Source organism: Salmo salar, chromosome 13 (genome assembly GCF_965601325.2).
Source record: "Salmo salar chromosome 13, fSalSal1, whole genome shotgun sequence".
In the NCBI taxonomy this organism is placed as follows: Eukaryota; Metazoa; Chordata; class Actinopteri; order Salmoniformes; family Salmonidae; genus Salmo; species Salmo salar.
The window spans coordinates 84,012,605-84,037,345 of record NC_138303.1 but is presented as its reverse complement, the minus strand read 5'-3'; the positions used below and the strand labels follow the sequence as shown (position 1 = coordinate 84,037,345).

The 24,741-nt window shown below is 41.2% G+C and overlaps 2 protein-coding genes and 1 long non-coding RNA gene across 6 annotated transcripts in view; 2 read left to right on the top strand and 1 right to left on the bottom strand.

Moving 5' to 3' along the window:
• The first annotated feature begins 1,792 nt into the window (after positions 1-1,792).
• Positions 1,793-7,288, top strand: LOC106567891 (uncharacterized). Its single transcript, XR_001320191.3, has 3 exons — positions 1,793-2,019; positions 2,224-2,638; positions 5,720-7,288. It is a non-coding gene; the product is annotated as an uncharacterized LOC106567891 (long non-coding RNA).
• A 4,564-nt stretch (positions 7,289-11,852) lies between these two features.
• Positions 11,853-14,586, top strand: LOC106567889 (uncharacterized). 2 transcript variants are annotated; one of them, XM_014137748.3, is made up of 6 exons: positions 11,853-12,084; positions 12,487-12,602; positions 12,841-12,892; positions 13,103-13,232; positions 13,384-13,570; positions 13,798-14,586. In XM_014137748.3, the coding sequence occupies exons 1-6, from the start codon at positions 12,080-12,082 to the stop codon at positions 14,397-14,399; spliced, it is 1,092 nt and encodes a 363-aa protein (XP_013993223.3). In that variant the 5' UTR covers positions 11,853-12,079; the 3' UTR covers positions 14,400-14,586. The 2 variants fall into 2 exon arrangements, with proteins under 2 accessions (XP_013993223.3, XP_013993224.3); XM_014137749.3 differs by lacking the exon at positions 12,841-12,892.
• A 36-nt stretch (positions 14,587-14,622) lies between these two features.
• Positions 14,623-24,741, bottom strand: part of LOC106567892 (E3 ubiquitin-protein ligase Siah2) — a 33,436-nt gene continuing 23,317 nt past the window's right edge. For 2 of the 3 annotated variants that reach the window (XM_014137754.3, XM_014137756.3), the window contains exon 2: positions 14,623-23,583. In XM_014137754.3, coding sequence (XP_013993229.1) covers positions 23,032-23,583 — 552 coding nt within the window. In that variant the 3' untranslated portion in view covers positions 14,623-23,031. The remainder of the gene's footprint in view (positions 23,584-24,741) is intronic. The other variant, XM_014137755.3, reaches the window with a different exon arrangement.

Genomic DNA, 24,741 nt, shown 5'->3' with positions numbered 1-24,741 from the left:
TTGGACATATTATCTTCAATGTTGGGGAAGATACTCAGAAAATATAGTTTACTTAACTAAAGTTACTACTAAAAATAAATTCTTGCCTACTTCACCTTTTTTAATTTAATTTTAGCAAAAAAAGTAGTCTGTAGTTCCAGTAGTTAGCTACACTGCTACATGGCAAAAACGTAATTACTGAAAACACTACCTAGATTTGAATTTATTTAAACTACCACCAAACTAATGCAAAGTTGAACTACATGTTGTTCAATACTCCCCTGCCTATCTTCCCATAATTTGCACAAGGTAAAAGCCCAGTATTATTTTATGAAGACAGCACATACTGCACTATATGCATTCATGGAGCAGATTTAACAAAACACAATCACATCAATTCCAGCAGGAAACCTTTTCCATGTCCATTGGTAGATTTGAAGCTCATTGAAAGCATTCATTTATTGACCATCATGTAGAAATAACTGCTCAGTTTTCCACAAGAGGGCATGAAGTGAATGACATCTTTGAATGATCCTGTAATTGGCTTTTCCAGCACTCGCATTACAATGCAGGACATTTCTGCCACTAACACAAAGCTCATGCACTTAAGCAAATGCTTCTAACATGCACTGCATTTCTTCAGCTATGCAAAAGCATTCTCATAATAGTTAATACACGGCAAAAGTATGTTCATACTCATTCATACTCTGCAAAAGTAAAAATGCTCTCTGTGAATGGCATTCTGTGTGCAAAACAAATTTACCAGCTACTTAAATCAGTCAGTTCTGTGGCGTCTCCCCTCAAGGCAAGAGCAACCACACCCTACATCGTTATGCCTACGGAAAGCTGCCAAAATAAAATCCACAGTGTCAATGGCCAGCTCATTGTGTCCCATCCATGTATTACAAATGTTTTGCCTCCTGTACTAACAATGGTGCTAACATTCAAGTTCTATAACGGAAAGATCAGTCAAGCATATAAAAGGGAACAGCCTGAGCCACAGAATCACAGGTGAAACCTGAAAACATAGTAGACCTACAAGTATGTTTGCGTCCAGGGCCACCCCTATCCACTAAGAGACATAAGCGGCCACTAGGGGCCCCCAAACCACACAAACAAACTCAGGCAGGGTCTCAACTAACTGTTGAGAGTTAGAATAGTAGAATAATCTCTTGTCATGTCAGTCACTGACAGTCACTCAATTAGCTCATGTCAACAATTTTTGAGATTGGTAAATTAGTCTAGCCAGCAATCTAAACTTTTAGTAATCATGGCCGAATTACCGACCAGGCACGCAGGGCACATGCCCAGGGACCCTGAACTCCAGTGTGCCCCCATTGATTGTATTAGTCACTCTCACTCAGATATCATATTATATTGACATGGCATGAGTTATGGTAAAATGTGTAGAATTGCAGGAAATTAGCTTTAAAACTTCAAATTTTTATCTCTGCAAAATAAGTAGAATTCCATGAAATGAATTATAAAATTGCAAAATGTTCTCTCCGGTCCATGCAAAATGTGTAGTATTGCAGTAAATTAACTTTAAAATATACTCTCAACCAAATCTCGCTTAGGGCCCACAAAAGGCCAGCCCTCTTTGCGTCCACCACCTCATTCACATCTCACACAACAAGCCCAGTAGGATCTCAACTACTAAATCTATCTGAATCAATACATTTTTTTTTACTATCTCCCTCTTTATTACAGTGAACTGAAATGGTAAGAGGCTAAGAATGTTCAGGTGTTCCAAAAAAACAATCCATGACTGTGAGAGCACTATTTGTCCTCTTGCTCTGTCTGTGGCAGGTGCTCTGCAGGTCATCTCCATTGGATGGAAAGGGTAGGGCAGTAGAGTGACTCAGTCTTGAGGATGATGAGTGTTAACGGGCTCCACAAGATCACAAAGTGGTGCGCATAAGCCTAGTGACTCGCTGGTACAGCTGCTGGACAACTGTCATGAGATTCCTAAAATGGTTTGTCAAAAGAGCACAAAAGACATGATCAGTGAGTGGTGCCAAACACAGCAAACTGTTCAAGGTAAGGTTCTGTTTAACATACCGTATTAAAAATATATATATTTATATTCGAGCAAAGATTACTTCATTATTACTTTGTTAATTACTTTATGAATACTTTATTTATTACCCTTACTGTGAGTATATTAAAACAAAAAAGTAACTCAATAGCAATCTTCTTTTTACATCCTGTATTGTTATACTGTGTATTTCATTCTCTATCAAGCGAGGAAACATATGCCAACACACACATATAAAAATCACACACATAAAACAGAGGACATGCCACTACCTCAGATTGTTGCAAATTACCAACAGATGAACAGAAAATATATTATTAACACACACCATGATTCATGACTAAGACATTTTTCACACAAATACAAACACTCGGGTAAACATACACTGAAATACACACTCACTCATGCCTGTACACACACATACTCACACATACTCACACAGACTCACCGGGTGCTGATGGAGACACAGTTGTTGGGGTTCAAGCAGAAGAGCGAAGCCACGCAGTAGACACAGCCCAACAACATGGACAGCAGCCGTCTCTTTAAAGACATCTTTAATTCACAGTCCAAACGATTCTCAACTTCAGCGTTCAACTTCAAAGTTCAAGCCCAAGACAGGAGGTACTGTAGTCTATTCAAAGAATAACAACACCTTCAAGAAGTTTCTAGCCGGGGCATGGGGGGGGGTTGAGAACCCGTAGGTGAGGAGTGGGCAGTGCTAGGTGTAAACAGGGGGAGAATTCCTACTGGTACAGGGGCAGTGGGCACAATTACTGCTGACCAACAGAAGTTTTGAATGGCACTGAAAGGTCTAGTAGGGATGAATAACATTCCCACATTGTATCTCTGTGGGAGCCAGAGGTTTTTCCCCCCTCTGTGATAAAAAGAGGATCTTTGCTCTACATGAAAAGATCACTGTGTACTTGATGTGAACCTGGTGATACTGTTTAGACTGACCTGGTTGGGTTGTTGTGGCTGAGGGTGTGAGAGAGGAGGGAGTTGAGAAATAGTTACAGAAAGAGAGAGAAGAGAGACATGTACAGTTGAAGTCAAAGTTTACATACACCTTTGCCAAATACATTTAAACTCAGTTTTTCACAATTCCTGACATTTAATCAGAGTAAAAATTCTCTGTCTTAGGTCAGTTAGGATCACCACTTTATTTTTTAAGAATGTGAAATGTCAGAATAATAGTAAAGAGTGATTTATTTCAGCTTTTATTTCTTTCATCACATTCCCATTGGGTGAGAAGTTTACATACACTCAATTAGTATTTGGTAGCGTTGCCTTTTAAATTGTTTAACTTGGGTCAAACGTTTCGGGTAGCCTTCCACAAGCTTCCCACAATAAGTTGGGTGAATTTTGGCCCATTCCTCCTGACAGAGCTGGTGTAACTGTAATGCGTCTGTGTGTAGCTGGTGTAGATGAGTCAGGCGCAGGACAGCAGATATGAGTAATGTACGCAATTTACTCAACAATAACCACAATACACGTCAAATAAATACAAGGCCACAATCACTCACAAACAAACATGGGGGAACAGAGGGTTAAATAATGAACAAGTAATTGGGGGATTGAAACCAGGTGTGTAAGACAAGGACAAAACAAATGGAAGATGAAAAGTGGATCGGCGATGGCTAGAAGGTCGGTGACGTCGACCGCCGAACGCCGCCCGAACAAGGAGAGGGACCGACTTCGGCGGAAGTCGTGACAGTAACTGAGTCAGGTTTGTAGGCCTCCTTGCTTGCACAAACTTTTTTAGTCCTGCCCACAAATTTTCTATAGGATTGAGGTCAGGGCTTTGTGATGGCCACTCCAATACCTTGACTTTGTTGTCCTTAAGCCATTTTGCCACAACTTTGGAAGTATGCTTGGGGTCATTGTCCATTTGGAAGACCCATTTGCGACCAAGCTTTAACTTCCTGACTGATGTCTTGAGATGTTGCTTCAATATATCCACATCATTTTCCATCCTCATGATGCCTTCTATTTTGTGAAGTGCACCAGTTCCTCCAGCAGCAAAGCACCCCCACAACATGATGCTGCCACCCCTGTGCTTCACGGTTGGGATGGTGTTCCTCAGCTTGCAAGCCTCCCACTTTTCTCTCCAAACATAACGATGGTCATTATGGGCAAAAAGTTCTATTTTTGTTTCATCAGATCAGAGGACATTTCTCCAAAAAGTACGATCTTTGTCCCCATGTGCAGTTGCAAACCGTAGTCTGGCTTTTTTATGCCGGTTTTGGAGCAGTGGCTTCTTCCTTGCTGAGTGGCCTTTCAGGTTATTTCAATGTAGGACTCGTTTTACTGTGGATATAGATACTTTTGTACCTGTTTCCTCCAGCATCTTCACAAGGTCCTTTGCTGTTGTTCTGGGATTCATTTGCACTTTTCACACCAAAGTACGTTCATCTCTAGGAGACAGAACGAATCTCCTTCCTGAGCAGTATGACAGATGCGTGGCCCCATGGTGTTTATACTTGCGTACTATTGTTTGTACAGATGAACGTGGTACCTTCAGGCGTTTGGACATTACTCCCAATGATGAACCAGACTTGTGGAGGTCTACAATTTTTTTTCTGAGGTCTTGGGCTGATTTCTTTTGATTTTCCCATGATGTCAAGCAAGGAGGCACTGAGTTTGAAGGTAGGCCTTGAAATACATCCATGGGTACACCTCCAATTGACTCAAATTATGTCAATTAGCCTATCAGAAGCTTCTAAAGCCATGACATAATTTTCTGGAATTTTCCAAGCTGTTTAAAGGCACAATCAACTTAGTGTATGTAAACTTCTGACCCACTGGAATTGTGATACAGTGAATTATAAGTGAAATACTCTGTCTGTAAACAATTGTTGGAAAAATGACTTGTGTCATGCACGAAGTAGATGTCCTAACCGACTTGCCAAAACTATAGTTTGTTAACAAGAACTTTGTGGAGTGGTTGAAAAACGAGTTTTAATGACTCCAACTTAAGTGTATGTAAACTTTCGACTTCAACTGTAAATGCATACTCTTATGAGGAAGTTGGGTAGTAATTTGTGCAGGGTAGTAAGTTATGTCACCCAATGAAATGTTTCCCATACGTAAAACGGATGTAGTTGACTGATAACAGAGATTCATGTCATCCTGTCTGGCAAATATAAACTCTCTCTCCCTATCTCTCCTTATCATGTATTTTGCCTCTGTTTGTCTAGAGCTGTGTAAATACATACAGAAAACCCTTAGCCATAACGACCAATAGGTACAGTGGTTAGTCACAGGACATTTTGTACAGCACTGTGATCGTGCAGTGTTGTGTGCCAAGATGAAGGGGCTTCTCAAGATGAAAAGTCCTTCTATTATATTATTTTTGCTAGGACTCACCTTAGACACTAGAGGAGCCAAGAGAGCAGATACTCTTTATTGATTCTAGTAAGTGGGAGTAGATGGTTGTTTTATCTTCCGTGTCTCTATCTGGATTTTTTTTCTTCCTTGTGTTTTCTAAAGGACTCACATATATGCCTACAGATGGGTCTTCCCAAGAGACACGCCACAGAAAACTCTTTCTCTCTTACCTTACTGCACTACTCAATGAATTCAATGAATGGGGCTTAAAAAAAAAACGACTTAATGATGAAGATACAGATGGCATCAAAAGCAGATCTATCTTAGTGTATTGTCAGATTATGTTTATACTGCATACTACTGTCATTAACCCAGATTCGGTGGTGGTGAACCCTTGTGGAAAATGGCCCCATCATCCCGGATGTCTGCACCAGGGACTTTTCAAGGTGCAGCCAGATAGCAGGCTGGACAAGAGTCAGATGCAGAGGAACCACAGCTGCAGACGAGAGAGGCGGAGATACTTTTCCCTCTCAGGAGCAAAGGCACACCAGGAGTGGATGAGTCGCTCTGAATGTTCTACCTTTTTTTCCATTATAACGTTTTAATTAACAGCACCGTTTATCATTGTTTTACAAGGAGTTTGGCAGAGAAAGATATTAACAAGAAACATTTACAGAAGTCAATACAAATAGGAAAAAGGGTCTTTGGATTCAAATATCAATATACCACAGCAGGAGTGGATGTTGGTGGATATAATTTATTTGTTTTGAGGGGGTGGGGATCTCACAGATATAAAGGACTTAGAGCTTGTAAATGACTCAATGGCAGCTTACAATAAGACATGCTGGATAGGAGAGTCGGCTGGCAACCTCACGGCCATGATGCCTGGTATGAGACCTATACCAACCCCTGTTGTCTACACCTCAATGACACCAGAAATTATGGGATGGGTCCTGAGTGTGGCCTGTCTCCTCATTATCTCAACCAACCTTCTGGTGGCTGCTGCTCTGTTTCAGCTAATGTGCAGGAAGGGCAGTCAGAGCTGGTGCTTCTTTATCAACCTGGCCCTGCCAGATACCCTGATGTCCCTAACAACAGGGTTTCATTTCAATTCAGGGGATGAAGAGACTCAATTTGTGAATTCTTGATCAACTGGATAATGAACATGATATATTTTTATATTAATAATCTAAATACTATAAATATAGTAGTATATAGTATGTTTATTATTCTCCTCTGCTCTGTAGGCATGGCGCGGCAGCTACAGCAGAGAAACTTAGACAGTAGCAGCCTTTGCACCTTCTTCTCTGTCATCTGTCCTAGGGGCTTCATTGTGGTGTTCTGTGCTGGCTTCTTCCCCAGCCTCTCTGTCTTCGCCTACTTCTACCTGGACATCCTGAAGATTGCCTGCGGCCACCAGATGCAGATCCGTCAGGCCAGCTAAAGGCTTCCACAGCGCAGCCACTACTGGGGCCACGTCAAGGCCCTGAGGACCGTGGCTCTGCTGATGGGATGTTTCACCATCTGCTGGTGCCCTTTGTGGTGTGTGTGGTGCAGGTGCTGTGTGAGGGCTGTGAGTTGTACAAGGTGCTGGAGAACGACCTGTAGCTGCTGGGGCTGTCCAACTCCCTCATCAACCCTCTGGTGTACGCCTGCTGGCAGAGGGAGGTGTGGCTGAAGATCGGGGCACTCATCTCCGTTAAGGACAGGTTCAAGAACACAGCTGTGTTAGAGGCTAGTGAGAGATGTCAGACAGAGCTGCGTATACTGTGTACACTTATACTGTTATATCTGTGGACGATACCCTGAGCCTGGACCCCACCTTCCCCCGGTCACCACTGAACAGGGCCACACTGCATCGCTTTCTGCCTCAACCACCTTGTAAATGACTTAAACATTTTGAGAACAACTCATTGAGGTTGAATAAACCAATTTGGACACTTACTGTGGCAGCTTAGAGCTTTCTCCATTTCTGGTAGAAACGGTTCAAGTCACACGTCTGGCGACAGCAACCAACTGACAAAAACAACCAAAAGTGGAAAAATAACAGAGTGAGATAATGGTTGTGGAGACATCATGAAACCTATTTGCTGTTTTTCCTCTGTTTCCTCTATTAACCTAATTGATATTATCTCTGCAAAGTATGCACTTTGTCCCTCTGCATTCCCACCCAGCTAGCACATAATGCTCTGAGTGCTATATGTTTCTTAGAGCTTGATTGTTCTGGGAATGGTGCAGGATAGTTACTTGGCTTTGGAACATTCTCAGTACATTTAAGGAACTTGACAAAATAATGTTATTTTTTTGGTATTTCATTACTTTAACAGAACGTTTCCTAAAAGTTCAAACTTGGTTACATTTAGTTACATTTTTTGGTAATGTTCTAGGAACATTTTCCAACTGGATTGGCATTGGGAATGTCATCAAATTGTTCCAAGAATGTTAAGAAACAATGTTCTCCTGTGGGAATTTCAGTACTTCAGCATAACGTTTTCTGTAGGTTTACACATGGTTACATTTTTTCAGAACACTACAAATATTTTCCATTAAAACCCAATAATTGGCCACACCTGATCTTACTAAGTGCTTGTTTCCTTTGAAATGGGGTCTGTTTGAATAAACTAAAATGAACAGCTTTGTATGAGGTAAAAAAACATGGCATCATGGTGGATAGAGAACAGAAGATCATAGCTTTAAATGTCATTGACACAGTGCCACAGTGTTTGCATGATTAATGCCTAAGCAAATGAATGTGTCCTATCTGTGCTTGGAGATCAAAACAGTTAAACTAAGCTAGCAGTGTTATTAAAAGTCTTATTGAAACATTCAGTGAAAGTTTTAATGAAAATAAAATAACCTAGAATTTCTGTTCTCAGATCCTTAATAAAACCTCCCAGGAATACTTTTAGGGAACCATAGTAAAACGTCCTCAGAACCTCCCTGCAACATTAAAATGTATGTTCCCAGAGCAGCCATGCCTGTATTGTGGGAGGCTCTATTGTCAACCAATCATTAGGATGTTTTTTCCTAACCCACTCGAACGTGACCAATGACATGACTGAAACAGGAGCAAACTTTGCTGCAATTCATGTATACAGTGGATATGTACAAATTACTGTGATATTTGAGTCTCTCTCTCTCACCAATTGAGTGTACAATGTACAAACATATATATTTTCAGTTTGAGTTTTGATATATTATTTTTTTTTTATTATTGGGATTTATTAGGTTGGAGACATGTTTATTTCAACATTATAAAGAAAAACTTTTATAAACAATGACAACACCGCCATGTTGCACTGAGCCTTGCTGTTGGAAAACAACATCAGTAGCTAGGTTTCCACCTAATTGACGACAGATTTTCATGCAAATATTCTAAAATCTGCATTAAAAAAGATGCACCTTTTCCCACCAGAGATGTTTCCATCAAATTGACTTGTTGCAGATAAAAAGCTGTGCGTGATGATGTAGTGCACATATACATACTTTTGCAGTTAAATTCGAATGTACCGAATAAAAAATAAAAGTTAAATGGGTTTCCATCACATTTTCAACTGTAATGATGGTTTTCTCGCAAATTATTTGGCGTTAAATAGCGAATTTGCCCACTCTGGTATTGACACTGTATGTTTTCCCGACTAGTCCTAGTGGGAGGATCACACAACATGTTATCGCGGGACTTCGATATGATAGTTATTATATCAATATTTGCGCATAAAAGCGTTTCCACCAACATTTCTCGCATAATTAATTTTCCTGACAAAAAAGATCCCACTTTGTCTAGCTGGACAGTTTACCGACAAATGTTCTGTTTCCATCAGTCCTGTCATTAAATGTTTGTTTTTTTCCGACATGTACTTTACTTGCATTAAAAGGTTGGATGGAAACCCGGTTAGTGTCAGACTTTAGGCTGTCCCAGATGCACCTCCCCCGACTTAACTCCTCGACTTTTGTCTACATTCGGTTGCTTTCACCTTACCACTTAAACGAGCCCGTTGTCTATGTGTGTCTGAGAAGCAGTGGTGGAAAAAGTACTCATTTGTAATACTTGAGTAAAAGTAAAGATATCTTAACAGAAAATTACTAAAGTAAAAGTGAAAGTCACCCAGTAAAATACTACCCGAGTAAAAGTCTAAAAGTATTTGGTTTGAAATATATTTAAGTATCAAAAATACATGGAATTTACACGGCCTTCGGAAAGTTTTCAGACCCCTTGACTTTTTCCACATTTTGTTAAGTTAGTCTTATTCGAAAATTGATTAAATTGTTTTTTCCCTCATCAATCTACACACAATACCCCACAATGACACAGCAAAATTAGTTTTTTAGAAATGTTTGCAAATAAAAAACTTAAATATGACATTTATGTAAGTATTCAGACCCGAAGGTGAACCTTCTCCCCAGTCTGAGCTGTTGAGCTCTCTGGAGCAGGTTTTCATCAAGGATCTCTCTGTACTTTGCTCTGTTCATCTTTGCCTCATCCTGACTAGTGTCGCTGCCGCTGAAAAACATCCCCACAGCATGATGCTGCCACCACCATGCTTCACCGTAGGGATGGTGCCAGGTTCCTCCAGATGTAACGCTTGGCATTCAAGCGAAAGTGTTCAATCTTGGTTTCATCAGACCAGAGAATCTTATTTCTCATGGTGTGACAATCTTTAGGTGCCTTTTGGCAAACTCTAAGCGGGCTGTCATGTGCCTTTTACTGAGGAGTGGCTTCCGTCTGGCCACTCTACCATAAAGGCCTGTTTGGTGGACTGCTGCAGAGATGGTTGCCCTTCTGGAAGTTTCTCCCGTCTCCACAGAGGAACTCTAGAGCTCTGTCCGAGTGACCATCAGGATCTTGGTCACCTCCCTGATCAAGGCCCTTCTCCCCTGATTGCTCAGTTTGGCCAGGCGGCCAGCTCTAGAAAGAGCCTTGGTGATTCTAAACTTCTTCCATTTAAAAATTATGGAGGCCACAGTGTTCTTGTGGACCTTCAATGCTGCAGACATTTTTGGTACCCTTCCCTAGATCTGTGCCTCGACACAATACTGTCTCGGCGCTCTACTAACAATTCCTTCGACCTAATGGCTTGGTTTTTGCTCTGACATGCACTGTCAACTGTGGGACCTTATATAGACAGGCCTTTCCAAATTATGTCCAATCAATAAAATGTACCATAGGTGGACTCCAATCAAGTTGTCGAAAAATAATATGGCTGTAACGTAACAAAATGTGGAAAAAGTCAAGGGGTCTGAATACTTTCCGAAGGCACTAAGTATTAAAAGTAAAGTATAAATAATTTTAAATTCTTTATATTAAGCAAACCAGACGGCACAATGTTCTTGTTTTTATTTATTTACAGATAGCCAGGGGCAATCTCCAACACTCAGACATAATTTACACATTATTTTTTATGTTTAGTGAGTCCACCAGATCAGAGGCAGTAGGGATGACCAGGGATGGTCTCTTGATAAGTACGTGAATTTGACCATTGTCCTGTCAAAACGTAACGAGTATTTTTGTTGTAACGAGTACTTTTTAAAAATGTATGGAGTAAAAAATACATTATTTTCTTTAGGAATGTAGTGAAGTAGAAGTAAAAGTAGGCAAAAATGTAAATAGTAAAGTAAAGAACAGATACCCCAAAAAACTACTTAAGTAGTACTTTAAAGTATTTTTACTTAAGTACTTTACACCACTGTTGAGAGGTGTAAGTAGGTGTAGGTGTTTTGAAGTGGAACAGCTTGTTTTGTGTACAAATGGTTGTTCTCTGATGTCAATGATTATATGAACAACTTTTTTTTACAAAGTCATTTCTCATGAAAGTAGTGTGTGTTATTACCTCCATGCAGAAGGTACATGGGAAATGTGTGTTGTGTTTTATTGCCCACATTTTGCATCATCTCCAAATGATTTACTCTCTTTGTGTCAATGAAGAATTGCTTTATTGTTGTCACTTACAGTACCATAGTGGCAACATATTGAGAAAACCTTGATATGAGGTAGGTATTGTTTGAGTGTTTGTTAGTTCAAATAAATGAGACATTGGTTGAATGATTATTCATTAATGGGCACTTCCTTGTCATATAACCACTTATTTATAGGATAAATACATCCATATTTTACAACTAGGCAATACAATTACACTCACGAATATGAGGGTTGATGGTGCTATAAAAGCCGATTTCATAAAGAGAACAGATCATACAAGTGTGGGCCAATGCATTATCGTTGAAGCAAACTTTTGCTGAATCAAAAAAATACTCTTGGAATTGGATAACATTAAAATGCATTTTTTTCGGCGGAACTCTTATGGAAAAAAGATTTTGTTCGTACTTACAAGTTTGTCTGAGGTTCGTCTACTGAGAAGGGAACATGCCTTTGAACTACACCTCCCACAATCCCCTCCGCTTAGTCTGACGCGTCGAAAACGGAAGTTGTTCGGGTATCTCCGGTTGTCACTTGTTACCCCAGCCAGAAAGTCATAATGGCTAAACCCCGCCTATTTCTCCAATTTCTCTTCCTAAAATCTGGTTTTAAACCTAACACTAACCCCACTGCTAAACTTATGCCAAACTTTAACCTTAAAAAAAAAAGAAGCTTTTTGGTCGTAATTTATGTTTTTTTGTTAATATGTACGATATAGCCAATGTTGACTTTGTGACTGTGGTAGCTAACTAAAGTAGTGACAAACGGGATCTCCATTTTAAAGTCAGAATCGCGTTTACGTTCATGAAGATCACTTAATAATGAAGTGAGTATAAGTGACTGATTATGTGCTGTACAATTTGTTAATAGTCGATACAAAACTATTATATAGTTACTCGCTTAGGTGTAATGTTAATAGTGATCATGTGAAGAGATCTAGCTAACTAACTAGCCAGCCACTAACTACTCAGACATCAGTCAACATGGCTAACGTTGTCTTGCTAATAATTTGCTACTGTTACTAATGTTAAAATTATATAAATACACCATACTAACCATAATAGCTGCTAGCTAACTAGTCAGATGGTATGTAGTTACTCATGGGGTAAAAAAAAAGCTTGGCCATGGATGGTCAAGAAAAGAGACAGGCTCAGCAGAGAGAAGATTCTGTATTCTATTGCATGTTAAACACTTATTTAGTCCATCTCTCCCTCGTCCCACCCTGCAGTCCCCTGACCAAAGTGAAGCTGATCAATGAGCTGAATGAGAGAGAGGCCTCACTGGGGGTCAAGGAGACTGTGTCATGGCACTCGGAGTACAAGGACAGTGCCTGGATCTTCATCGGTAAGAGGCTGTGTCAGAGACACCCGTGGGATTGAGTAGAATTGATCAAAACCCTTGTATTACAAATCCACACCATACTAACAGCCAAGGTTGGTGTTTAGAGTGTACTGGCAGCTCACCAGTTGGGGGCTGAAAATGAGTGGCTTGTTTATTCACAGTTAATGGCTTGCTCTCCAGTCTCACCACCAGAGTAAAAAGCCTTTTTTTTTTACCTTAGTGTTTCTGTTGTAACCTGCAGGTGGGTTTCCTTATGAGCTGACAGAAGGTGACATCGTCTGTGTCTTCTCTCAGTGAGGCCCATACATATACCCTTTCCTCCCATCTCTCCACTCACATTCCCCTTTCTCTCCCCCTGTTCATTCTGTCTCTTGTTTATCCAATTGCATGTATCGTTCCATCCTTATCTTCCATCCACTCTTCCCTCTGAACCTTCCTCCTTTTCATTCTGAATAAAACATTCTGCATTAGATTGAGTTATCCTGCTTAATGTGTGTCTGCAGGTATGGCGAGATAGCCAACATCAACCTGGTGCGTGATAAGAAGACTGGTAAATCCAAAGGCTTCTGCTTCATCTGCTATGAGGACCAGAGGAGCACAATCCTGGCTGTGGATAACTTAAACGGGATCAAGGTAATGAACAGTAATCACTCCCAGCTGAGAGAGAACAAGAGAGAAATACATTTTGAGACTAAACCAGTAAACATGCATAAATGAAGGTTAGATGTTCCAAACCCTTTTACTGGCAAAATACTTGTAAATTACTGTACCTCATTACATCTAGATAAAGGGGCGGACCATCCGAGTGGACCACGTGCTGAACTACCGCCCTCCCAAAGACAATGAGGACATGGACGATATCACCAAGCGCCTAAGGGAGGAGGGCTGTGCCCCTAAACTACCCGACCCTTCATCCTCTGAGTCCGAAGAAGAGGAACAGTATGCTGTACCAGTGAAGAAGCCCAAGAAAGGTGAGGAGGGGATACTACTGGAGGCTTAGATGGCACATGTCTGCTGCTTGTCATTCCCAGAGCTGTTTTGACTAAAGTAGACTTTAATTGTAAGGCAAGGACACTGAGTACAGCCGAGTAGTGAAGGATAACTTGGCTGTCAGTGTGTCTCAAATAGGTGTCTGTCATGTTCATATCATCTCCTCTTACCTGACCTCACTCCATCTTTTCTTTCATTTACAAACCAGAAAAGAAAGAGAAGAAAAATAAAAAGGAGAAGAAGGCCCTAAAGGAGGAGAGGGAGCAGAGGGAGAGGCTGGCCCAGACTCCCCCTGGGTCTGCCCCGACAGTGAGGGTGAAGAAGGAGAAAGAGGACCTGGGTTATGACAAGTACAGCCAGCGGGGGGCGGCAGAGGAGCGGCTGAGGTCCAGGGGAGAGAGGCCTGGGGCAGAACCACGGAACCCCCAAGATACACACAGGCAGGAGTATGGAGGGTTCCGAAATCGCCATGGAGACCAACAGGACAGAGAGAGGGATAGGTCCAGGGAGGATGAGAAGAGGAGACATGAGATGGGGGAGAGGAGAGATGGAGGACTGCAGTTGGAGAGCAAGAGGACAGGCAGGGAGGAGAGAGAAAGAGAGAGGGACAATGATAGAAATAGGGAGAGCGAGAAAGACAGGGACAGTGATAGAAATAGGGACAGGGAGCGAGAGAAAGACAGGGACAGTGATAGAAAAAGGGACAGGGAGCGAGAGAAAGACGGGGACAGTGATAGGAATAGAGAGAGAGACCAGTCCAGTAAGCACAGAGAAGCACACAGTCGGGAGAGAGACTACAGGAGAAAGTAACAGAAAATACATGCCATGAGAAGATGTCCTATACTGTTTCCACGACAACAGCTTAGTCAACATCAGCAGCAGAGTAAATGGGAACTGGATTTCCAATAGATTGCCACCTTTAAACGGCTGTATGTACACTAATTTTACTTACTGATTTACTGTTGTAAATAAAAATGACAATTGCTTTTGTAGAGAAGACTTGAGATTTGCTTTCAAACAAGAGTGAGACAGATGCCATATAAATAACATATTTATTTTTGTAATAGGATTTCAAGTGAAAGACACCTAACGCAAGATCAGAGCTTCCTCTTGGCTTCAAAAATAGAGGTAATTTTGGGTGAAAAGAAAGAGAGAAATAGCCTCCAAAGATATAACGTTGACTGTCCAAAACAACATTACACAACTTGTAATTCAGTGAAGAACCAACAAAATTAGAAAATGAATAATTCTAATCAAACAAAGAGTATTTACATGGTATCACTAGCCCATACCTGCTTTACAGGATTTTAACTGTAATTTATCCGTATCACTGAACGTCACGCTAAATTATGTTTAAAAGCCACAGCAACATAGTTAATCACCTAGCGAGAGAGAATAAAGCATTGCTACAGAAATATATACCATGAATAAATTCACTTTGTGTCAAAACATGAAAGGGGAAAAAGAGGTAAAGCATATTCTGCCTGTGATCATCAGCCATTAAAGAAACAATTTAATTCCAACCAAGAGGTTAAGCGTGTGAAGGAGCCTGTCGATCGTTGACATTTGAAACACAGTACATGTAATCAGCTCTTTTAATCTCATCACACAAGGGTTCCAATGAAAATACCAAACTGGGGTACAAAGACTGAGGACGAGCCACCATTTTGTCCTCAGACAGATATGAGTTAATCTCCCTCTCCCTGGGTTAACCGTTCCTTATCCTCTCTAAACTCTCCCAGTGGGGGGCCAGGCAACAGACAAGCCACACTCACTTAATCACTGGGATTTTAGTCACCACCGTTGTTGTCTGGCTGCATGAATAGATCCGCTATGCTATCCTCTTGTCCAGTTGATGCTATGTTAGTTGCCTAGGTGGTGATGTACTAGACAGTTTTTATGAATTCCAGGTAGAGGTCAATTTCTGCTTTGACCTGGGCCCCAGATGAGCAGACACTTAGCCAGGCTGGGAAGAAAAGGAGAGGAGAGCATTGCGGTGTCCCAAATATATCTTTTTTTAGTTAGGGACATAATTGCAATTGAAAGGGGAGTTTTGGAGCATGGAAGTTGGTGCAATTTAGCACTATGTGATGCAATATAGTTGAATATCATGCAAGCATCATATTTAACTGGGTTTTGACAAATTCTCTGATGAGATAATAATAAAGTTCAGGTAAACAACCCAGATATTGACCTTCTGTCTTGGTTTATAAACTCCACACTATATAGCCTCAAAGGTTTCCTACTGTATAGGAACACATCACACAAGCAGAACAAATATTTTGCCATTACAATTAACAACACTGATAATATCAGCCCCCATCATTTCCTGTTTACAGAAAACAAACTTTTAAAAACAGAAAATAAGCTCTGATCATAAACTGTAATGATCACATCTCAATCCACAATCTGACACAGATGATGCAGTCCATCCAGAGTTGAAAAGAAGTTGTCAAGAGTATCTATCACAAATAACAAATTGCACCCATATATCTGTTATAGAAACCTTACAGGATTTGGCAAGACTCGGTAAGAGAGAAGTATTGGGCCTGCTGTACAAAATATGTATTTGACATCATGTTTACTATGAATGTACTGAATCTAAAACACTTGGGTTGTATTTCCCTGAGGTATGTCAAGAACGTGTGTACTTTTCAGGGTTGTAGAATGATTATAATGGATTGACAGGCGGATGAAAATGCCTCAATGCGGTATGGTAGTAGGTGCCAGGTGCACTGGTTTGAGTGTGTCAATGCTGCTGGGTTTTTCATGCTCAACAATTTCCTGTGTGCATAAATAATGGTCCACCACCCAAAGGACATCCAGCCAATTTGACACAACTGTGGGAAGCATTAGTCAACATGGGCCAGTATCCCTGTGGAACGCTTGACACCTTATAGAGTCCATACCCCGACAAATTGAGTCTGTTCTGAGGGCAAAAGGGGGTCAAACTCAATATTAGGAATATTGTACACTCAGTGTACAGTGGATATCATAAGTATTCCGCCACCTTGGATGTCTTCACAATTTATTGCTTTAGTGGGATTAAAATGGATTTGTCAACGATCTATACAACATACCATAAATTCCGGACTTTAAGCCGCAACTTTTTTCCCAGGCTTTGAACCTCGCGGCAATGACGCAGTTAATATGGATTTTTCCCGCTTTCAATTTTTTTTTCTCCAAAAAACACATTCTGTGACGTGATCAGTTTTTTGGCGGCATGAAGCTTTCATTAGACCAATGAAATTGCCGAACGGGTTAAGGTCAAACAACTTTTTTGTTTACTGTTTAGATTAAATCGAGCGCTCTCAAACTTCCCATCATTCTGATTACGGTAGTCATTTTGTCACCCTCATCATGGCAAAGACACGGAGAAATGCATATGATGCAGCTTTCAAATTGAAGGCGATTGAACTGGCTGTTGGAAAAGGAAATAGAGCTGCTGCACGGGAGCTTGGTCTTAATGAGTCGATGATAAGACGTTGGAAACAGCAGCGTGAGGAATTGACTCAGTGCAAAAAGACAACTAAAGCTTACTGCTAATTATTATTTTTTTGTTACAAACCGTGTTTCGTTAAAGCCTATTTATTTTTGTTACAAGCCGTGTTTCGTTAAAGCCTGTGTAAAGTTAATTTGTTTCAATGTACCGGTAGGCACCTGCGGCTTATAGACATGTGCGGCTTATTTATGTTCAAAATAATATATTTTTTTAAATTCAGTGGGTGCGGCTTATATTCAGGTGCGCTTAATAGTCTGGAAATTACGGTACTCTGAAATGCCTAAGTGAAATTTTTATTTTTTACATTTCTTAAAATGTAATGAAAAATAATATATAGTACCTTAAGTATTCACCCCGAGTCAATACATGCTAGAAACACTTTTGGGCAGCGATTACAGCTGTGAGTCTTGGGTTAGTCTCTAAGAGCTCTTCACACTTGGATTGTGCAATATTTGCCCATTATTATTTTCAAAATGTGTCAAGCTCTGTCAAGGTGTTGGGGGTACACAGCAATTTTGAAATCTTGCCATATATTTTCAAGCAGATTTAAGTCCAAACTTTCACTTGGTCACTTAGGAACATTAACGGTCTTCTTGGTAAACAACTTCAGTATAGATTTGGCCTTGTGTTGTAGTTTATTACCCTGCTGAAAGGTGCATTTGTCTCCCAGTGTCTTGTGGAAAGCAAACTGAAGACTGTTTTCCTCTAGGATCTATCCTGAAAGATTCCAGTTCTTGCCAATGTCAAGCTTACCCATACCATGATGCTGCCATGCTTGAAAATAAGGAGGCAGTTACTCAGTGATGTGTTGTGTTGGATTTGCCCCAAACATAAGGCTTTGCAATTAGGCCAAAAAGTGTATTCCTTTGCCGTGTTTTCTCGCAGTATAACTTTAGTGCTTTGTTTTGGAATATTCTGTATATTTGTAGCCTTTTCACTGTCATTATTGTGGAGTAACTAGAATGTTGTTGATCCATCCTCAGTTGCTTTCTCCCATCACAGCCATTTATCTCTGTAGCAGTTTTAAAATCACTAATGGCCTCATGGTGACATCCCTGAGCAGTTTCCTTCCTGTCCTCCAGCTCAGAACGACAACTGTTGTGTCTGGGTGGTTTAATACATCATCCACAGCATAATTATTAATTTGACCATGCTTAAAGAGATTCCATCTCTGATTTGTTATTGTTACTCATCTACCAATCACTGCCCTTCTTTATGAGGCTCCCTGGTCTTTGTAATTGAATCTGTGCTTGAAATTCAATACTTGACTGAGGGACCTGACAGATGCCATATGGAGGACAGAGGAAGGTGTAGCCACTAAAAAAATTGTCAAATCTATTATTTCACACAGAGTGAGTCCATGTAATTTATTACGCCAAATTTTACTCCTGAACTAAATTAGGGGGTGAATACTTATGCAACGACTATATTCAAGTAATAAAATGTTTATTCATTTGTAGAATTATTTTCACTTCGACATTGAGTATTTCGTGTAGTATAATGACCCCCAAAAAAATCACAATTACATCAATTTCAATCCCACTTTGTAAATACATCCAAGGGGGATGAATACTTATGATACCCACTGTAATGACAACCTAGGTATTCATTAGCATTTCTAAGACTTGGTATTCATATGACAGTACCTGCAAAGGATTTCTATCTGCCATCGTATGTTTAAAGTAGCTGTCCAGTGTTTCCAGATTTCTATTAAATATTTCTATGATCTATAATTAATTACAATATGAATGAAATAATGTCCATATTTTGGAAGGGAAACTGTTAAAAAAAAATCAGGTTTTCTGTGTTTGAATCATGTGAAAAGCCCTAAAAGGTGTTTTCAATTTGCAAAGTGGAAACAAATGCACCATAAAATCCTGAAATCTCATTTTGTGGACAGTGTCTCTGCCTTAGTTTTCACTGATTTGATCTCCTATTGCCCCATTAACAATATATTAATGAAATGCCAAACAGATCATCTTTACTATTATTACTGATGTATGTGTTTGTTTTTTATGACCATGTTTTTCTTTCTGCTTGCATTGTGTATTGATATGCGTATTTTCTGTAATTCAGGGCTAATCTGTGAATGAGACATTGGTCTCAGTATGACTCCCTGATTAAATAAAGGTTAAAAAAATTATTAAAAGATGACTGCAGTTCTCGATGACTCATGGCAACTGATCATGATAACTGACGCAGCATTAAAGGCTTAAGTCCATTATAGGAAAATATGACCGTCACAGTTAGCATTTTTTGCTGACATTACAGATAAACCATAGTGATTGCAGAACTGTGCTGCCCAAAGGACTGTGTTGGCAGAAATGTCTGTCCAGGCAGTGGGTAAAGCAGGGACACTGACCACTAGAGCAGAATATCAGGTAGTTACAACAGCTCCAAATAACCTCAAAACCTATGTACAACACATAAATAGCGCTCAAATTGACAGAATATCCTCATACTATCTTTTAGAAAATATGGTCATCCAACATTTACATATTTCAAATATTTATAAGAAAGACGAGAGTTGTGGTGATCGGCAGAGGGTGTTTCTGGGTATACTGCAGGGGTTTGTGGGCAAGTAGTGGGGATACCTCCCCCCCCATGTAGGACATCAGGAGAGCGAGCAGGAGAGGACTGTTGGATTACAGACATATCCGTGGTCGACGTCATTAGAGGTATTTCATGGAAAGGTGGGTACTTGTTTGGTTACTATGATGCCAGGTGAGGGCGAAGGTACATGGCTAGACTACTATGGGATGCCCATTTTTACCCACTTTGTCACAGGATTTTACCCAAGTCCACTCAAACCGAGAGTCTGTTCAAGACACTAAGGGTTGGTCTGAGTCAGTCTGAGTTAGTCCTCAGAGATGCCCTCCCAACGCAGGGCATGCTAGTTAGGATACATACAAAAGTAAGGCTGTGGTGGGTTGACTGACACAAGAGGAAAACTACCCCCATATTACAGTATATCAGAGCATAAAATAACTGAAGGTAAACCAGGTTCAACGATTAAGAAAATGTGTGTATTTACAAATGCGTGCCTCCTCCATACTTTTCTCTGTTGGTAAGGAGTGTATGCAGAGAAAAACACAGCATATATAATCCCAACCGTGGTGGTACTGTAGTACTTGCTCCAGAACCTTCTCAGTGCTTTACAAACTTTGACAATAACCTAATCTTCAGGCAAACATTAAAGTATTCACAAACGCACACACACAATAAAATGTGACTTGACTTGTGTCATGAAGTGAACATAATGCTATCTAACATATGACATGACACCTCGAGACCTTGGGACCATCTGCGCAAAGCAGTTCTGAGATATTGAGCATAAAAGTTCACACATCTCAGAACTGTTTTGTAGTGAATTATTCTTTCTTAATTAACGTTCATCCCATTTGTTACAGCGAAAGTTCCCCAAAATGACAAATGCACTATATCCTACGGATAACTAGTAGCGTTGCTTAAAGCTTAGCTCTGGATGAGTAAACTGATAGATTTTTCTGGTCTCTGACACAAGGTCAGTAAACTACTTGCTATTAATCAATAAAATGTGATAAGTTTGTAATTTCAGTGAAATACCCCTTCCATGGAGGTTTTCGTATTGATATAGAACAAGACAAAAACAGTAATGCCTCTCCTAAGTGCCTATAAGATGCTCTAATGCACCTGGATTTATTCGTTTTTACCTTACATTATGGCCATTGTTCTGAAAAAGTGGTGAGAAAAAAAGAAAAAAAAAAATCGAATTGAAAAAGAGGACCAGAACCTATGATATAATAATCAAGAACTTGGGACTATAAGGTTCTATCTGAAAAATATATCATTTTTAGATGGGAGTATTTTTCCAAGTCCCAGATGTCAAAACTGTTTTGCGATGTCTTACTCTTTTATGACTCAATAAGTATATCACCTTACATGCAATTATTTTTGATTCACAATGCTGGTTTGTCATTGGATTGCAGATAGAACCTTAAAGTTAAAAAGATGTTTGCACAAATATAACTTATAATTTATTCATTATAAACCCAGACCTCTCTCACATGTAAAGGACCACCAAAAGAGTAACTATCTGAATAACTCATTTTTGACCAAAATGTAAGATAGAATCTTATAGTCCCAAGGTCCGGTCTTTCATTCAGGGATAGAAAATGAAACATGACCATACAAAAAGGTGTGGGACTTCATTCTTAGCAAACAAGCTAACCTTCGATCAGTCAGGGTATGAGCAACAGAACTTGTGACTTCAGAGAAGTAACATGCTTTTGTTGTTTGAGAATGTAAATATTCAACTTAACTTTGTTTTCTTTTGTTGTTTGTATTGTCATACAGAATCCATGTGAATAACTAGGCACTAGGGTTTTACCGAACAGTGGTTATGACAGGGTTCATACCATCATTACGACGGCATTATGTAACCTTTATGATACGTTATGATGAGCGCCTAAGACCAAAAAAAATCGAACCTTTCTTTATTCTACATGCTGGACAGATATGCTTACAATCAGGATCAATCGCCTGAGTGTACAAAACATTAGGAACACCTGCTCTTTCCATGACAGACTAACCAGGTGAAATCTATGATCCATTATTGATGTTACCTGTTAAATCCACATCAAATCAGTGTAGATGAAGGGGAGGAGATGGGTTAGCGAAAGATTTTTAAATCTTGAAACAATTGAGACAAGGATTGTGTATATATGCCATTCCGAGGATGAATGGGCAAGACAAAATATTTAAGTGTCTTTGAACGGGGTATGGTAGTAGGTGCCAGGCGCACCGGTCTGAGTGTGTTAAGAACTGCAACACTCCTGGGGTTCTCATGCTTAACAGTTTCCCGTGTGCATCAAGAACGGTCCACCATCCAAAGGACATCCAGCCAACTTGACAACTGTGGGAAGCATTGGAGTCAACATCGGCCAGCATCTCTGTGGAATGCTTTCGACACCTTGTAGAGTCCATGCCGCAACAAATTGAGGCAGTTCTGAAAGCAATACTAGGAAGGTGCAACTCAATACTAGGAAGGTGTTCCTAATGTTTTGTACACTCAGTGTATATTATACACTGAACTTCCTCAGTTACAGTGTCACCATCTTCATTTCATAGACACTCTGGACATAACATAGGCTTGTTTAATTAAGCATGACATACTTATGGAAATGGTTGCGTTTTGCAGCTTACTGTTTTGAACAGTAAGGAGTTGGTTAGTAGTCTGTGTAATCCTTTAGTAGAGCATGAGCAACCCCTCAGCTCACACTAACCCAGACTGGGAGGCAGCGCATTGGTCACCATTAGGCCCCGACTCTGCCCACATGCGTCTCTGAAGCCCCGATTTGTCCACTGTGCAATTTACTGAAACTTGATTCGCTGTGAGGATTAGAAAGCTGCATCTGCAGGGGCCACTGGCTGTTGAAGTGGAGCTTCTCTGAATCTGCCGGGTGGCTGCAGATTGACGGACCGCCCCTTCTTACCCTGGGCAGTGCCCTCCTTGCCTGGCACTGGTTGGCTGGGCAGAAGAGGTGGTGGGGGTGAGCGCGGTGGGAGCAGTTGAGGGATGTGGGGTCCTGGGAGCAAGGCAAACTCACCTGGGCACAGGTAGGGCATCAATCATTACAAGCCCACCACATGTAAGCTACTGTACACGGTCTCCAGCACACACAACGAGAGAACAGGCACACACACCTTGAAACTACGCTACAGGCCAGTCTCCATTCAAGCATTATGGGGAGCCAACCAGCCTCAAGCAGCAACACACACACATATATCCTCTCCATCTCCTACCTGTCCTCTCACACACACACACACACACACACACACACACACACTCTACTGCATCACACAGCAGTCAGTAACTGTATACTAGTTTGTGTGTAAGTCTGAGAACGAGAGGTGTGTAACTTCTACGCACGGGTGTGTGTGTTTCCACATCTGAGCAGCTCAGCACATGGAGATGGTGACGTTGATCCCCAGGTTGCCGTTGTCAGCAAACAGGTGAGCGATGGATGTGTCAAACACCAGACAGTCGCTGTTCATGATGGCAGCTGCCACGCCGTCGTGGATGGAGCGGGGCGTGGCCTCCCAGGTGAGGCGCCGCCGGTTCCCGTTGAGCTCCAGGCGGTAGGCGAAGTTCTCGGCCTGCTTCCTCGTTCCGATGAGCAGCACCACGGCGAAGAACTGTTGGTGGCCCTCGTACTTCTCCTGCTTCTCCAGGACCAGCATGAAGTGGTGGCCGAAGCAGGACTGCATCATGACCCAGTCCACAGCCCCCGGCAGGTTGATGTCTGTGGCCAGGAAGACGATGTCTTCTCCCTGCAGGGTGGTGATGGACTTGTGGGCATGCATCAGGTGAGGCATGACGGCCTCCAGGGAGCCCTGCCACTTACAGGAAGCTCCGGGGCACGGGCATGTGTAGGGACGGAACTCACACACTTCCTCGTGTTCAGGCTTCTCACTGTGGTGGAGAGACAACAGGCAGCCGGCTGATGCGTACTGGAGGGGGAGAGCGAGAGAGAAAATGATAATTGTTTACAATTTGGTTTTAGGTATGTTGATTGATAACCAATTCTTGTTTATGACAATAAGCTTGAAGTGGAGTGGAGTTGATTGAGCCACAGATGGGAGAGGAAAGATGGAATGGGAGAGGGCAAAGAAAAGAGATGACAAAAGGAGATGGGGGAAAAGAGGAAATGAAGGAATGATGTTGGTGAAGAGGGAACGAAAGACGAACAAATTGAGAGAAAAAAAATGTGGGGGAGGAGAGAGAAAAGAGAGGCAGGGAAAGAGTGCAAGAGAGGGAACAAAGACATGGAGAAGGGAGGGGGGTGTGAGGGAGAGCATGTGAAGAGTAGTAGATAAAATTAGGAGGGTAGGGAGTGGGGGGAAGTGAAGAACATGATAAAGATAAATGTTCATCAAAAGACCCATGAGATTGTAATATCACCAATTACCATTTGCGAGACATTACTGTCCAACCAATGTCATGCATAGAAAACTAAGGCTACACAGATGAGGGGAGCCAAGGTTGAGTGTAAATGCCAGCGGCATTCCATTTTCCGTGAAAGTGTCAGGGTACGAGTGTGTGATGTGTACGTGTGTGGTGTGCGTGTTCGACGACGAAGCGGCTGCCTATAGATGTTTATGTGTGCATGTATATGAGCTGGTGTGAGGCATGCATGCTCCTTAAAAGAGAGGCTCAGGTCAATCAAGAAGAGATGAATTGCATGGCTCCAGTACAGGGCTTTCTCCTTGATCATCTTCGACAGGGAATACCAATGAAGGTCATACTGGTATGCTCTCCCTCCTCTCCTCCTCATACGGCTGCTTAATCTAGTTGAACAGCAGCAGCACCTCTCCAGACAAACCCTCTGGCACTACTACAGCTTCCAAACACATCAACGGAGATGTTAGGCAGGACAAATCTTAGAAGATTCGATGGTAATGACGTATGAAAACAATGCAATACAAGGCCATTCAACTAAATGGAGACACATGACATCGTTAGCAGGGATGTTTTTAAAAGAAATGCACATACTGAATCATCAGCAGATAACAGTAAAGATAATGTAGCAGGAGAGGACAGACAGTATGGGAAGACATGTCATGTGCGTAGCTCCTCCGTTTCTGGGAGTGCTGGGGAGGTATTGAATG

Coding starts and splice junctions, on each gene's coding strand:
- LOC106567889 (XM_014137748.3), top strand. Junction 12,893..13,102: donor ATCGTCTGTGTCTTCTCTCA/GTGAGGCCCATA, acceptor GTGTGTCTGCAG/GTATGGCGAGATAGCCAACA. Junction 13,571..13,797: donor AGTGAAGAAGCCCAAGAAAG/GTGAGGAGGGGA, acceptor TTTACAAACCAG/AAAAGAAAGAGAAGAAAAAT.